The 15,304-nt window shown below is 37.1% G+C and overlaps 1 protein-coding gene across 1 annotated transcript; it reads left to right on the top strand.

Annotated features, from left to right (window-relative positions):
- Nucleotides 1-2,167: 2,167 nt before the first annotated feature.
- Nucleotides 2,168-14,904, top strand: edaradd (EDAR-associated death domain). Its single transcript, XM_079362010.1, has 7 exons — nt 2,168-2,367; nt 10,050-10,108; nt 10,478-10,520; nt 11,174-11,244; nt 13,204-13,252; nt 13,714-14,564; nt 14,623-14,904. The coding sequence occupies exons 1-6, from the start codon at nt 2,334-2,336 to the stop codon at nt 14,100-14,102; spliced, it is 645 nt and encodes a 214-aa protein (XP_079218136.1). The 5' UTR covers nt 2,168-2,333; the 3' UTR covers nt 14,103-14,564; nt 14,623-14,904.
- The last annotated feature ends 400 nt before the right edge of the window (nt 14,905-15,304 follow it).

The following is a 15,304-nucleotide window of genomic DNA, read 5'->3' as shown; positions in this document are numbered from 1 at the left end:
TACAAGGTGTGTGCAAAATAAAAAAAGACATTAAAACAAAGGCATCCAGAGTTTGGTTTCAAACACTCCAAAAAATCATGTGTTTCATCCTCATTTCACTCAATTCCACAGAAGGATTTGATTGATCCGAGTGTGAAATGAAATGCATGATTTTGTTCTCTTGTGCTTTGTACCACACAGCTGTTTGAAGATTGTCCAGATGTATTTTCAATGTCTGATGAAGACAGATGTTTACACACAAGTCTATCAACTTTAATTCAATTTTTGTTGAATGCCTTCCAACAGTGCAGAGGGATGCTTTATATCTAATATATGAAAATGATTGCAGCTGCTTAACAAGTGCTGAAGTCTTTGTTTAAAAATAACTGCAATGTCCTCTTTTTCTCTCATTAGGTCACTGCTCATGTCCGTTCTGTTTCTCAGTGTCTTGTGATTTCATGTGGACTGGGCACTTCTTTTAGTCAATGGCATGTTGAATGATGAACTATTACTCAGCTTTTGTTTTATAAAAGGTACCTGCATTCAACGTATGTGCCTGTCCTTATGTATTGATAAAATTCAGCACCTTTAAGGCCGTTGTTTGACACAATTAATACCAACTTTTGGATTTAAACATTAAATCAAATAGCCTACTATTCTGAGGTTCTGAGAGTTATGTACCACACAGTCATTGCTATACATCATAATTATTTTTAAAATGATGATACATCATTACATTTCTCCTGTCATAAATCAGTAGGAAGCAGTAGGAGTCAGTTACATCATCATGTTACTACTTACAGACAGACATAAGTTCAATTGGTGTGGTTTTCAATTTGTTGTGCAGCACGAGAGAGAAGAGAGAGCCTGCACACTCTCCTTTTATTCCAGTGAACTTAATTAGAGATGAAATATTTTAGTTATTTTGCCTAGATTATAAAACGTTGAGGAACAAAGGACACAGACATGCAGCACCTCCTCAATCTATCAATCTTTGTTTTTTAGAATTACAAAAAGCAGGTAAAAGACCCTTACTCTTTAATATGTCACAAAGACCCAACGCTAATCCATCATGAGCACAGCACTTAGCAACATTTAACAAAGTTACAGTGGCAAGAAAAAACTTCCAGAAGGCACATCTCACTATTAAAGTATATGTGACTTAAGAAAACTAAACAATCACACACTTGAAATAGATCAACAGTCTTATCTGAAAGCTTCGATAAGCTATGATAAACATACTTAATAGTGAAATAAAATAAACCACCAGAATTAAATATTATAACACCCCCCCACCGCCTTTAACCTCAGCCAACTGTTTCCTGTTTTACCAATGAGAATTAAGTATATGCATGTAAAATAGTTTTTAAGAATAGCGTGAACTTTTCCTAAACCCTTCTGTCATTGAAGTTTTTAGCAAATGTGACTCAAACAGGATTTGCTTTCATTCAGGATTATTTTCCATGATGGAGTAATCCACACTGGGGGCTTATATTTAAGAAGTTCTTTCAGAATGACGGTGAATGTGTTTTTTTAGTCCAAATAAAAACTGGTCACCCTTTGCTACTGCAAAGTGAGTAATGTAAAAAATAGAAAAATCTGCAACTATTATAATTTTACTGATCAACTTATTTGAATTGATCATTCAGTTGAAATCTTAATGGTTTGGTCTGTCATCTAAACTTTAAAAATGTCCTTTAAATGCCCTTGAAAAGGTGTTGAGTGCCACTCACAAAGCCAAACATATCCCACGTGCCCTTCAATGTAGGATGCAGAAACGCCATAGATTACAGTGTACTGGACTCAAATGAGATCCTTTTATTAGAGGTGGATTATTTTTTCATTGGTGCAGCATTTAGTCTGTCTTCCTACTTGCTGTTGTGAGTAAACAGTACAAGTAATATCATTGAGTTCTGTTGCATCTACTGGAAATATGAATGGAGGAAAATAATAAGGAAGCTCAAAGTACTGCACTTTTTACGAGTAAGTCAAATTCACTAAAACGCCTCATTAACTCAGAGTAAAACAGTAAAACATATTAGTTTACAGTCCCAGAAATCACAGCATACAACGTGAACATACATTTACATTACATTAACTCACTTCCTATCATCTTCTTCTTCCAAAATGAATAGGCTATACTTGGATTTACGAGGTGACCTTGAATGCAGCATGGACCCTCGTAGCCCTGCAGGACTGAAGTGAGTGGTTAGTCTGAGCCGCCGCTGCTGGGCTGGCTGTAGCGCTTTGTTTCACCTCAGTGTCAAGGATACCTGTCCCTGTTTTCTTTTTTCACCTGTTCACATTCAGGTCAGGGTTTCTATATCGTCCTGATAATATTCACAGCTTCAAAAATGAGCACTTTGACGGCGTGTAAAAAACCTTTCGGTAAGTCAAATATCAGTCTTGTTTAAATGTGTTAAACTTCACGGTTGTTCACATATAAGTGCCTGTTATTGATGCAAACCTAGTTTAAACTCAACTCCATTTGTTTACATTAATGTTGTCATGTCGTTTTCTAATCACAACATATAAATGTTATTTATTTTATTTAACAGTCGATGTGTATATGTTATGTTTTCATAACATTTAGATCTCAGAAAGTGTTATTTCATCTTTATGAGCATTGTGGACGCTTTCAGAGCATTATTGGTTGCTTGCCACTTGGTCAAATTGTCAGTTAGTTTTCCTTTTCCGTCTGAAACTATGACACCAAAGTTTCCACAATTAATAGATCCACAGCTCATATACTCAATAGGGAAAGTCCCATTACCTTTGACCCTGTGATATTTGTTGCCAAATGAATTTCTAAGTGATCCTCGTTCATTCCAGTTGAATTAGACTATATACTAGAAATGTTACAATGAATTAATTATAAATCAATTGAATTAAGTTCGGTATTTGTGTTTTGATTAATTCACTAAGTTAGCTGTTAAGTGTAGGTTCCTTTGACATGGTCTGTAGGATTAGGGTGCTGCTGCTGCTGTTGTTGTTGTTGTTGTTGTTGTTGTTGTCAAATACTACAGAGGTGCAGACAGTTACAGCTGGTTTGCCTCGAAATCAATAATTCCAATCAAATGTTGTCTAACAACATCATTAAGTGCAATTGGCTTTGGTAAATGTTATAAACGTTACACTGATACTTTTGGAGGAGTTTGAATCTATCATTAAATACCTTTTATAACATTTGGGTCACTATACAGAAAAATAATCAGCTCACATGGTGATTACCTTACTTGGGATTTAGTGTTTGAGAAACATTATATGAAAATCTGAAGATTATTGAAGATGACTTAACTCATTGACTTGGAGAACAAATCATCAGTTATATTTCTGTGAGAAGGAGAGTAAGTTAGATTTTGAGTAAAAGTTGGATGATTGTCCTCGAAGCTCTGACACTTTGTTTGTTTCTAGAAGTACAACTTAGAGGACTAAATGATTTCTCTGTTGAACAAAAACAAAAGTGTTTTGCTTTCTATTGTCTACGGTGCATTATTGTGCAACACACAGCTTGTCAATCAAGGTTGTCATGAACTGTTGCTGGTGCTACATCAAGATGATTGATTGAAAAACTCAAAGTAATTCTATTGAATCCATGAAAGTCCTCATTTTCTTTGGAGTCAATCCAGTATTTCTATATACACATGCTTTGTTATAATTTTTTTATGTATGCCGTTTGAAGTTTTTTTTTTGCATTGGATACCATCAATCAGCCTACTTATCAAAAACTACAACGCTGTCCTGAATGATAACTTTATAAGAAAGGTGCATTCAGTTTTAAAAAGACACCTGTTTGGTTTGGTACTGAACAGTTTGGTGCTGTCAACACGGATCATGCTTATGTTTCAACAGCTAACGATAACCTTACTTTGTAAGAAGAGTGTAAGCCGCATGGTGATAGGCCTCAGCTATAATAGCATGAAATCACAGCAACACATTGTAGCCTGCAAATAAAGAAGTCGAACACGTCACAGTAAACTAACTGCGACAGTGGAGAAAGTCCTGCAGAGTTCTGCACCTCTCAGGTCGTCCATGCAGCAGAGCCCTGTGCTCATAGTCTCAGAAGCAGCCTTGAAATGACTCGCTCTAAATCTGTGTTTTGTGTTTGTTCTTTATCAGTCAGTTTGCGACTGAAAGGGTTAGGGTTAGGGTTAGTGGTGAAAGACGAGATTAGTTACCGGTATATTGGTACCAATTCTTACTGTTAATAGTGGGGACAGTAGTAAATGCTTACCGTACTGAACTAACCTAAATTAAACTAAACTTAACCAGATAGCTTGGTGTAAATGGGGCCTTGGTACAGTTTGATACGATGGCTGAAGCTAAGAGGAAGAGACCAGATAACGCTAAGAAGAGAAACATAGAGGTGACAGAGACTTTTGTCAGGCACCAGAGCACACCAAACAAAATTCTTAGATATTGTTAAACAAATTTCTAAAACTGCTAGTCAGTAGCAAACCTGATTTCATGGCATGTGCCTGTGTCACAGTCTTACACCAGTCGAGATCGTTTCTTTCTTTCCCATGTGAAAATGTTGTTCCTGTCTATAGGTGCTAAACCACTGAAAACCGCTCTCACACACACACACACACACACACACACACACACACACACACACTCTCTCTGTGTGTGACATGTGTTCAGTCATATTTCAGTTGAATGACTGTCTGAAACTCTGCAAGTCTTCACCCATCACTACACTGTTATTAATTTTAACTCAGATGTATAGATCTTATACTTATATCATACAAAAAGGTGAATGAAGCTACACTAAGACGATTAAAGTTCTCACACATCGTCTTGGGTGTATCTTAAAGTAAGTCCTTTTTTTGTTGTTATTCACTGACACCTGACTGTTTCCACACCGTTTGTGATGTGATCAATATTACAACTACACAAACCACAGCTGCAATGTTTTACACACTGAAACCTTGACACACACGGGCAGTTTTTTTATTTTTTTTATCTGTGATAGTCATGTTAGTTTGCCCTGCCTTAAATGAGATCACTTAGTAAAAAAAAAACACAACACAGACATTTCAACACAATACATATGAATGCTTGTTTTTGGCTGGTACTGGAGATTTGTTTGGTATAAAGTTGATCTTTTATGAATATTGTTCTGTTAGCGCTGTAACCTCAAAATAAGATGGTCACTGTTTTAAGTCTCCAGTTAGATGGTGGTTAGCCTTTCAGTGAGGAGTTTACATGTCCCCATGCACGCCCGGGTTTCCTCCACGTTCTCTGGCTTAAACTGGCTACACTCGACGGGTTTAAGTTTAAAACTCCTTTTAAAAACTTTGGACCACATCCATGAGGACAGTTTGAACCGATTTTTAACATCATAGTGTTTCGAACACACACTAGAGGATTCAGCATGACTGTGAAACCACACACCTGCCGTTTATACTACGATTTCACAGACACCAGATCGTACAGAAACTGGTGTGATCAGACAAAGAAAACCAGCTGTGGAGGACGATTGACAAGGTCAGAGGGCTGTCCTGCCATGTATTCAGATTTGCTTTCAAATATATATATATATATATATGCAACAAATGTTTATTTATCTGTAAAAAAATGAATTTAAACTCAATTAAAGGTTAAAAATGAAAGTTATCACACAACAATTAAATAAACGGATAAACTCCTTGGAACTCAGCCATCAACCTAAAATGTTTTCATGATATTTCTCTCTTTGTGCAGATAAAACAAACGAGAAGCAACTTTTAGAAACCGCCAGGGTCGCTCACTCAGCTGTTGGTCTTTATGCTAAGCTAGTCGTGTCCTAGCTTTTACCTGGTATTAACGCACAGTGATACCAGTTGAATTAAAAAAAGTGTCATTTAAATTCCAGAGTAACTCCACAAAGATATAATCAGTCAAGAAGGATTTTCAGGAAAGAAACCTGCTCTGAAATACTTAATAGTACGATAACATGTCAAAACTGAATGTCAGGTCTCTGCCGAATGTTTTTTTGTAAGGCGTCCATTTTGGAGTTGAACTCTACCAGTCTTATCTTGTACAGCTCACCCACAGTAAAATAGATGCTTACCACCCACCCTCAGCTATGTGACACATGTAGCAGAGGGAGTTTGTAAAAGGTGGGTGTTTAAGTCTGCTCACAGTCTAGACTTCACCGTGGTCTGGTTCAGGTAATGTCTTCCATTCACCTTCACTCATGTGTGGAAACGAGCTCATCATGAGTAAACTGCCCACTGTGCAGTGTTCTCAGAAACTGGGCTTTATCCTTCTGGAGATATGGGTGGTCAAAATGCAAAAAAGGTGGGTTCACCTGTGTGGAATTATGGCCCTAAGCTATGTATTATGATGTGGTTTATATTTCATCTCTTGAACTTTATCCAGAGCATGCAGTTACACGCCCCTGCATTCCCAGAGAGGGAGAAACAATGCGCAACTGATCTGGGCTTCAACTTACACATGATAATTTGGTGACTTGCTGTAGGTCTCAATACTGTATGAATGACAAAAAGGAGGGAAATACCACCAGGATCACAATTGAATTGACTTTTCTGTTTTTCTTTATTTTGTTATTCACCGGTTTTAATAACTTCTTAATTGACTGGCCATGTGATTCTTTTCTTTAATTTATTCATTTTGTTGAAAATGCACAAACAGAAACTGGTTTCCACTTTAGAATTGTGCTGCTCTCCTTTGTCTTTGTGAACTCAATATATGTGTGCTACGGGCTGTTGTTCAAACGAAACTTAACAAAGGAATCTCTGTGTATTTGCCATGTTGACATAAACCATTACTGGAGATAATAACTAGATATGATTAACAACAACATACAAAGCGGTTGTCTTTACTTTGTTGTAAAGTTAAAACAAACGTGCTTTTAAAGTAGGAGGTAGAAAGGAGGAAACATGGTCAGTAAGTTCAAGCAAACAGCTTTAAAGTCATCAACGATAGCACTTTTACCAAGGTTGTTCCTGGTGATAAATCAGAAGCATACATCCTGGTGTCTACACCTGACCGTCCTGAACAACTCAGTTTACAGAGGCAGACCTCCCCCGAAATAAAATATGTGGCTCAGTGGTTAGTGCGCATGCTCCATGTGTGGAGACTGTAGTCCTCCAAGCAGACGGCCCAGGTTTAAATCCAACCTGTGGCTTCTTTCTCACATGCCATTCTCCACTCTCTCTCTATCCACTGTCCTATCTCTCCAATAAAAGCACAAAAATAGCTATTTTAAAAAAGCAAAGTAATACTCACAAAAAAAATATTTTCAGAAAAAATAGTCTAATTTCCCATGGTACTTGAATGCATCACAAGATAATCATGCCATACAGATCACATACAGTATGAAGGAAATGCATAGTAATGCTGTGAGCAGCTTCCCTCCCCGACATGGTGGTGACTTGATGGTGTCGCTGACATCACAGAAAGCAGAAAAGGAGGGGGAACAAGGGGAGGCCCCCTCTCTGCACCATGAGTTTGTCATGCTTCAATAATATCATTTGCTTCATGATAAACATTGACATACATTTGATTCCCACCCATCACAGTGCCCTTTTTTTTAATAGCAGACGACAACCGCCTGTGTTTAAAATTGAAATCATCGGGGAAACGCAAAAATACTGCAGTTCCTTGAGTGCCCACTTGATTGATTGATTGTCCACCTATTCAGCTTTCAATGATGTCAGGGAAGCCACAGGTTGGATTTGAACCTGGGCCGCCTGCTTGGAGGACTACAGTCTCCATACATGGATCATGCACACTAACCACTGAGCCACATATTTTATTATTGGGGGAGGTCTGCCTCTATAAACTGAGTTGTTGAGGGCGGTCAGGAGTTGACACCAGGATTTATGCTGTTGTGAGTTTATTTCGTATCTGTTGATTTTGTAAATAGTTTCTGTCCACATTTAGTTTTGCGTGTGTCATCTGGTTACACTTGTAAACAAATGTCCACCAATTGGACCTTCTACACAGAATTATGAGTTTACTTCCTACTTCACCATAAACCCTGTGACACTTCCTCACAGTCAATCTTTCTTTTCATATAGTTTGCTGATGTCTTGTTCTTCAAACCAGGAACAACCTTGGTAAAAGTGCTATCGTTCACTTAGTGACCGTTTTTCCTACTTTCTTCCTCCTACTTTAAAAGTATGTTTGTCTTGGGTTTGAAACGGTCTTTTCATCTCAGGTCCAAATGTTCCTTTTCTTGCATATAGCTTTAGTGTTTTAAGTTATAACACTATTGGATAAATATTGTCCTGTACTCCACCTGCTCTTAGCTTTTTCTACAAATCAAAACTCTAGATGTGATGTTTTCTTCTTTTTCTCGGTCTTTTTGGGACTTCTGTAGAGATATTGATCACGCTGTTTTTGTATGGTGTGTTTTAAAATGTAAGTTGGAATAAACTATATTCTGGAAGACAAATTACTCTACTGAGGAAATAGTCTGCAGGGGCACTTCCTGTATAGTGCTAAAAATACTGAGAATCTTTGAAAGAAAGTTAGAAAGATAAAAATGCTTCCACATAAGGACTGGGAAAGATAATGTTTCCAGTCCATTCGAATATGTTAATTAAGAGATTGAAATGCCCATTTATATCTAATCAGCATCACAGTGAAAGAGAGTGAAAGTTCCTAAACAAAATTTCCAATAAAACATCATATTTTTCTCTCTCTCTTTCACTGTTTTTTTTTACTACTTCTCAGCATAAATACAATCTCTTTAACATAACCAGGGGGAAATTAGAGAAAGTCAGCTATATTGTCACGTAAAGACAATTTCTGCCAATGCCATTGATCCGAATGCAAGTTAGTGTTCCCCAAAAAACAACCTCATTTTAAAGGTAGATAGTTATATTGATAAACAAAGAGGACAGAAGAAATAAAAAGCAGTTAATATGCAGACAATGCAGATACGGTTTCCTTTTGATTTCAAACTCAAGTTCCTGAGAGCGAGTGACTACTTGTGAAACATGGAAGTAAATTGCATCATACTGTATCATGTGCTTCATTTCCGAGTATTCTTTCAGCACTGGCTGTTGCCTTAAACAGTCTCTGCTATTTAATTTGTGAAATATGTGGAAAAAAAACTATTTATACAAATTTGCATCAGAATCCTTAGTTGACGTTTAACTTGGTGTATTGGTGCCAAACATTTAACAAAAGAAATAAAACAGAACTTTCAAGACTTACATAATAAAATAAGATAAAAATACAAATACAGTCTCATGTAGAATGTAATCGTGGTTACAGTATATCTCTGCTAAGTTGTAAGATAAGATATGCTGACTAACATTTGAGTTGGCTTTTGTACTCTCACTAAACAGTTGTAATATATTACTCAATACAGGACAGTGCTGTCAAAATGCATTACAGTGTGTGTAAAGCATAGTGATGTTTACAAGTGTTCCCTGTGGTTTGTTTCTTTTTTGTGAGTTATCTTTTGAGCCTTTATTTTGGACTATTTATTATAAACCAAAAGGCAAACACAACTTATAAAGAACAAGGAAACACACAAGGGAAGACTGAGAACTAAAACAAGATAAATAAATTGGATACAGTCTAAAATAAAAACTAAATCATTACACTTAGGCCATATTCTAGTTTTCGATGCAAAGGGAAGTTTCAACGCCATAGAGTTTAACCTAAGAAAATCCAGCACAGATCCCTGTTTGAAACTCTTTGAATACATTGGCTTCACACTGACATGGTCTCAAGAAGGCCTGCATCGCTCAGCCCAGGTATTTTCTGGATCTAAAAGTCCCCCCAAAAAAGTCTTTAATCGGAGGGGGGGGGGCAGTATTTCAGTGCTTTAATTTCTGCTGTAATTTGAAACACTATTGTAAACTGTTGGCCCTCATGCCTGTTGACAGTAACAACACTCACACTTGTGTGATGTGTCATTACCACCTACTGTGTGTCCAAACTGCGTCATACTCACAACAGAATAATATGGTTGGCTGGAGGATGTGGCTTTTCTGTGCCTCCCTGCAGGTGATATTTAGTGCATATATAGACTGAATGACATTAGTGGAGGAGGCAGCTTAAAGCCATGATGACGTTAGAAGCTTCTTCCTTCTTTGTAACAGACAGGACCAGCTCTGAACCTGTGGAGGACACAGACACCACCAGCTTTGTGGCACAATTTGTGAGTAACTTTTCCTTATTCATTTTCTCTTGTTACATGTCAGTTTAACCATCGAATGGCCTTGAAGTTTGCTTTGTGCTGATTTCTCATTGTTCTTCCTGAGAAAACAGAGTCTCACAGTAATCTGCTCAGAAATGTACCATAACTGAACACACTGCGCTATGATTGCTAGCGCCAGAGGGCTCATTCAGGAACAGGTTGCAGCAAGCTCTTCCCTGTCTTTGCACACAACAGAGTCATTGACTTCTCCAGCTACAGACTACATCTTAAATGTTGTCTCAGGCTTGAGAACAAAGTGACTGTAAAGCTTTCTCTTTTTTGGCTTTATTCTTTTTCCTTTATAATATGATCTTGTTTTTTCTTCCACAGTCTCTGGAGGCCAATTATCCAGTGCAGGTGACAGATCCGCATGGTAAATACAAGAGCAAACCCTCAGTGGTCCTTTTTACAAAGCACATATTGAGAAAGTGATTCTAAGTGCAGAAATACTGCTAATAATTAAATCAGAGCACATATTTGCTAAATGTTCATATCAATCAATGCAGCTGCCAGCTGATCCACTTGAATAGAATCAATTTACTTTTAGCTGACTTTAAACATATTCTATAACTTAACCTATATGAGGAAATCTCAAAAGTAAAAGATAACCTTTTAAACAAAATTACAGACTGTTTATTATTTGCTTTAATATGTATGGATGCAACTTGGCTCCTACACAAAAGATAACCTGGGTATGTAGAACTTGTTGTGTATTATAGGCCTCAGGTCACAGAGGATGAAAAAAAAATTATATGTAGGAAGTGAATTAGAAAAATGTGCATAAGATGAAATAATTCATATAAACAGATATTAGAGTTTGAATTCATTTGTTTTGAAGTTTTGCTTTTAGTGCTTATCCTTTATGTGTTTAAAGGACAAAGGTGACCTAATTACGTGCATGAATTAAAACAGACCTAGATCTGTTTTGTAAAAAAAACAACAACAAAAAAAACAACAACTTTTGAAACATTTTTTCAAGCATTTCTGTAAATAATGATTGTAATTGCTGTAATGTGTCTCGGGCAGATGCTGTGACTCTCCACTTGAGCTCGATGCCCTCTGGATACCTGAGCCCTTCTTCAGACAGAATAAGACAGGTCAGTATTAATCAAGTGGAAACATCTGGTGGTAATAAATGAAGCTGAGTGCAAGAAAGTGCAGTTTCTTGATTGACCTGTTATGGCTGGCTATAAAAGCCAAGGAAATACAGTCCCAAATGAAATACCCAATTTTAACTAAAACATGATAAAACACAAAAATAAAACATGTGTTCACAACCTGGTTGTAATAGAAAATATGTTAAAACTGTATGTGTGATGAATTTATTTTACAACTCTTCTATTTTGATTATATGTAGGCCAGAGTTTGGCATTCAATATCATTAATTTGGATCAGTCTGAGTTCAGTGACGGACTAACACAGAATCCTGTCACATATGTATGTAGGTTCCTGGAAGTTTAGGTTCAGTTTCATGTCTGTCCACAGCCCACTCACTCCCTTTGATCTTTTCTATTCTGCCTTTGTCTGACAGAAGTTACCTATTAAATGTTCTTTAACCACAAAATGTTCCATCTGCAGGATGCAAGCTCAATGAACTTTAACTGAAGTTTACCGTAACATGAAAAATATAATACATGTAATAGAGATACAAAAAACCCTTCTTAGTGGTGACCGCTCAAACCCAGAGTAGTAAGACAGTCTGGATAGGATTGGATATGCTCTAAGGTCTGAAAGTCAGCTAACGTTGAAATCAGCTCTGAAGGTAAATCCATATTTAGGTTAAACTTTTAGGTGCATGGATGTAAGCAACAAGACTCCTTCTGACTGCTCTCAGTTAAAAGCAGAATCCAAAGAAATGTACCTTAATACGCTGATATAGCTCAGTAGACGAAAACAGATAACATAGGAGAAATCCTTGTTTAGCTCATCTATCATAAAGATTTGCTTCTCCTATACTGTTATTGTAGACAAAGTTGATATTGCGTAATCCTGCCCCTTCTGGATTTCAATTTGTTGGTGAAAGTGCGAGCTCAGGTACTGAGCACTAAAAAACCCAAACAATTCTGGGCTTTCAATGTATCTAGAGCAGTTAGTCTGACAACTTACAACAACTTCAGAGGTCATAGTTCACTTTACAATTATGCACAGTACATCTCTTTACAAAATGTTTAGGTGCTGCATTTTAGTAATCTACAAAAAAAAATCTGTTACAGATCTGGATCCAGGAGATTATTAAAGAAACTATTGAAACTGCCTAAATTGTACTTTTATACTTTGATACACAGTGAGCACTTTCTAATTTAAGCTATGAATCAACAGGATGTGGTTTTGCTCCACTGCAGGTAATAACAGAGCAGGAACACAGACAGCATTAAGAGCGCTCACTTTACTCCCCGTCAATGAGCTCTCTAAGAGACAACACGTTTTAGCAGTTAACAATCAAGACGAGTTAGATGTGGGAATTAAAAAAATAATAATTTGCCCTTTCCAGCCAATGCGATCATCACTGGGAAAAAAAATGAATTCATCCCTCAGGGGTAGGGTCTTGATCTCTGTCTGGCCTTGATGTGTTGCAGTGTTGCTTTTGTTGAGACACGTTCGATTTGCACGCTTCCAGATTTTAAGGTTGCAACTTGAATGAAAGATAACGTGCACCTGCAACAACTTAGAGATAACGTACTCATGCAACAAATTAGATAGAAAGATAGATAGAACATTCAGATACATTTCTGAATAGGTACTATAATGTTGAATGTTGTGCTATAAATAGCACAATATAGAGAGTTAAAGTCCAAATTAAAATTGAATATACCTGTACATACAAGCAATTATATTATAAATACAATACAATTAAATAATATATACAACCACATAATTTGTTGATTTATAAAAACCTAAATGTGGTGTAAATCATGATTTGTTGAAGAGATTGGTGACTGTTCATTAATGAACCTGACCCCACATTGCAGACATGGTTGTGGAGTTTGGGCTTTTGAATAAAAATGACTCATATAAAGATGTTCTGTAACTAATAGTTGTGTTTTTTTGTGTTAAAGCCAGTTGAAGATGTTGAAGAATGCACCTGCCCAACTTCGATTTCACCAGGTACAGTATATCAATTCTTCTAGCAGTATATAATAGGCCTTTGTAATAATTATCGTGACTCAGTCTTTCTGCATGACAATCGCCTTTGTAATATTAATTGTTATGTCTGAAATATGACTTCAAATATAAACATCAGTTTTATTCAGGAAAATACATTTCAAGTGCAAAAATAATAAAGATGTAAGCTATGTCATACTAGGAACATGTGTTTGATGTGACAGCCCCGTCTAATCATTTGAATATTTGAAACGTTTGTATGATTGTCCACAGTACTATATGATCAGACAGCCCCCTCACACTGACATGCATGGACACTCATATTTTTTTACTTTTTCTAAAAGACACCAGGAGACTTTAAAAATGAAATGAAGGTATATGTCATACGCACATGTAATTTACAATGTACTCATTTTGTTGAGCTAACTTCTTTGTCCATCTTCTTTGTCCATATCTGAGCTCAGACTTCCCCAAAGAACTTCAGATACTAAACAGTCCATGTGAAAAGTGCTGCTGCCCAGCACCTCCTCCAAAGATCAGTGACCTCATGAATGACAAAGACCTCCTGGACTTACTGCGACTCAAACTGGACCCAAACCACTGCACCGTCAAAAACTGGAAAAACTTTGCAAGTCGCTGGGGGATGAGCTATGATGAACTGACCCTGCTGGAGCACCGGACGCAGGGTTCCTTGTCCCACAGCCCCACGCAGGAGTTCCTGCTGCGCTACAATCAGAAAACAGTCACTGAGCTCACTGAACTTTGCCGTATCTACCAACGCATTGACGTGCTGCGACTGCTACAGAGCTGGATAGAGAAGGTGTGGCCATCACGCTGGCAAGAGACTCATTAACCAGTTTGACTTTTTACATATTTATCCAGTCTCTGTTTTTCATATTGTCAGGGTTGTACTTGTTAGGGGTCTTTTCTTTTTTTTTAAGACACTTTTTTGGGCATTTTTTGCGCCTTTATTCGAGTGGAAGGACAGTGGATAGAGTAGGAAATCAGGGAGAGAGAGTGAGGATGTACATGCGGGAGGGGAGTCACAGGCCGGACACAAACCCGGGCAGGACGTAAATCCGGGCCGCCCGCCGAGGGCTATAGCCTCAATGCATGGGGAGGGGCGCACTAACCACTGCGCCACCTTTTCTTTTTTATTGACTTTGATACTTTTTAATTGTTTTTTTGTATTAAAAACTGTAGAAATTTATCGTAAAGCTAACTTCCTGAAATTTAACGTCGGCATCACTGAGAGTTTCGGGTACCAAGGATCTTACAGACAGAGCACTTACACTTGACTTACTACTGATGAATAGTAGGGCTTCTTTTAGATTTAAAGCCACGCTAACGGTGTGAATATTTTCTTTTTTTAGCTGGTCTATCAGTTGGTCCATCACACTGGTCAAATGGAAATGTATTAACAAACAGAATTTTGATACATTAATGGTTTATGCTCGCCAGTTTGTACAAACAATAATGGTTTCTTGACCTTTCTTCTGGCTGGACCCGCATTTGTATTTTTAAGGAAAATATCTTAAAATATGCTAAGGTTGCAATTTAAGCTTAAAAAGTCACTTACTCAACCATAGTCTAGTTTTGTGGATTTGTTTTTGACTGTATGCATCTGAAAAACAAGTAAAGCACAGATGAATGGATTTTCTTTTCTTGGTTTATTTCTATAAAAGTGCTCATATGGTCAGCAGGATTTATGTCTCCACCTTTGAGTAATCATTGCATGGCTTTTACATTCACGGTTGCTCTTGTTTGTTTTCGATAAATGTCAGAGCAGCGAGAGTCAGACGAACAAGAGAAATATTCACGTCACTGATTTATCTTTCATATGACCAAAAATCATGTTTCTTGAATTTTCAAAACACATAATTTGAACAATTGATTTTTACTGCTCCCATCAATGCTATTTGGGATACATTTTGATACATATTTGTATTTTATGTTTATTGTACTTGTTTTCCAATATAAAATAAACACATCAAACTGTGCAAAATTTTAATTTTTAAAGGAAATGTAGGGTCAGCATTAGCGTTAAAGACCTCA

The sequence above is a fragment of the Symphodus melops genome (assembly GCF_947650265.1).
Source record: "Symphodus melops genome assembly, chromosome: 15".
In the NCBI taxonomy this organism is placed as follows: Eukaryota; Metazoa; Chordata; class Actinopteri; order Labriformes; family Labridae; genus Symphodus; species Symphodus melops.
The sequence above is the reverse complement of the archived record's forward strand: the minus strand, read 5'-3'. Positions and strand labels throughout refer to the sequence as shown.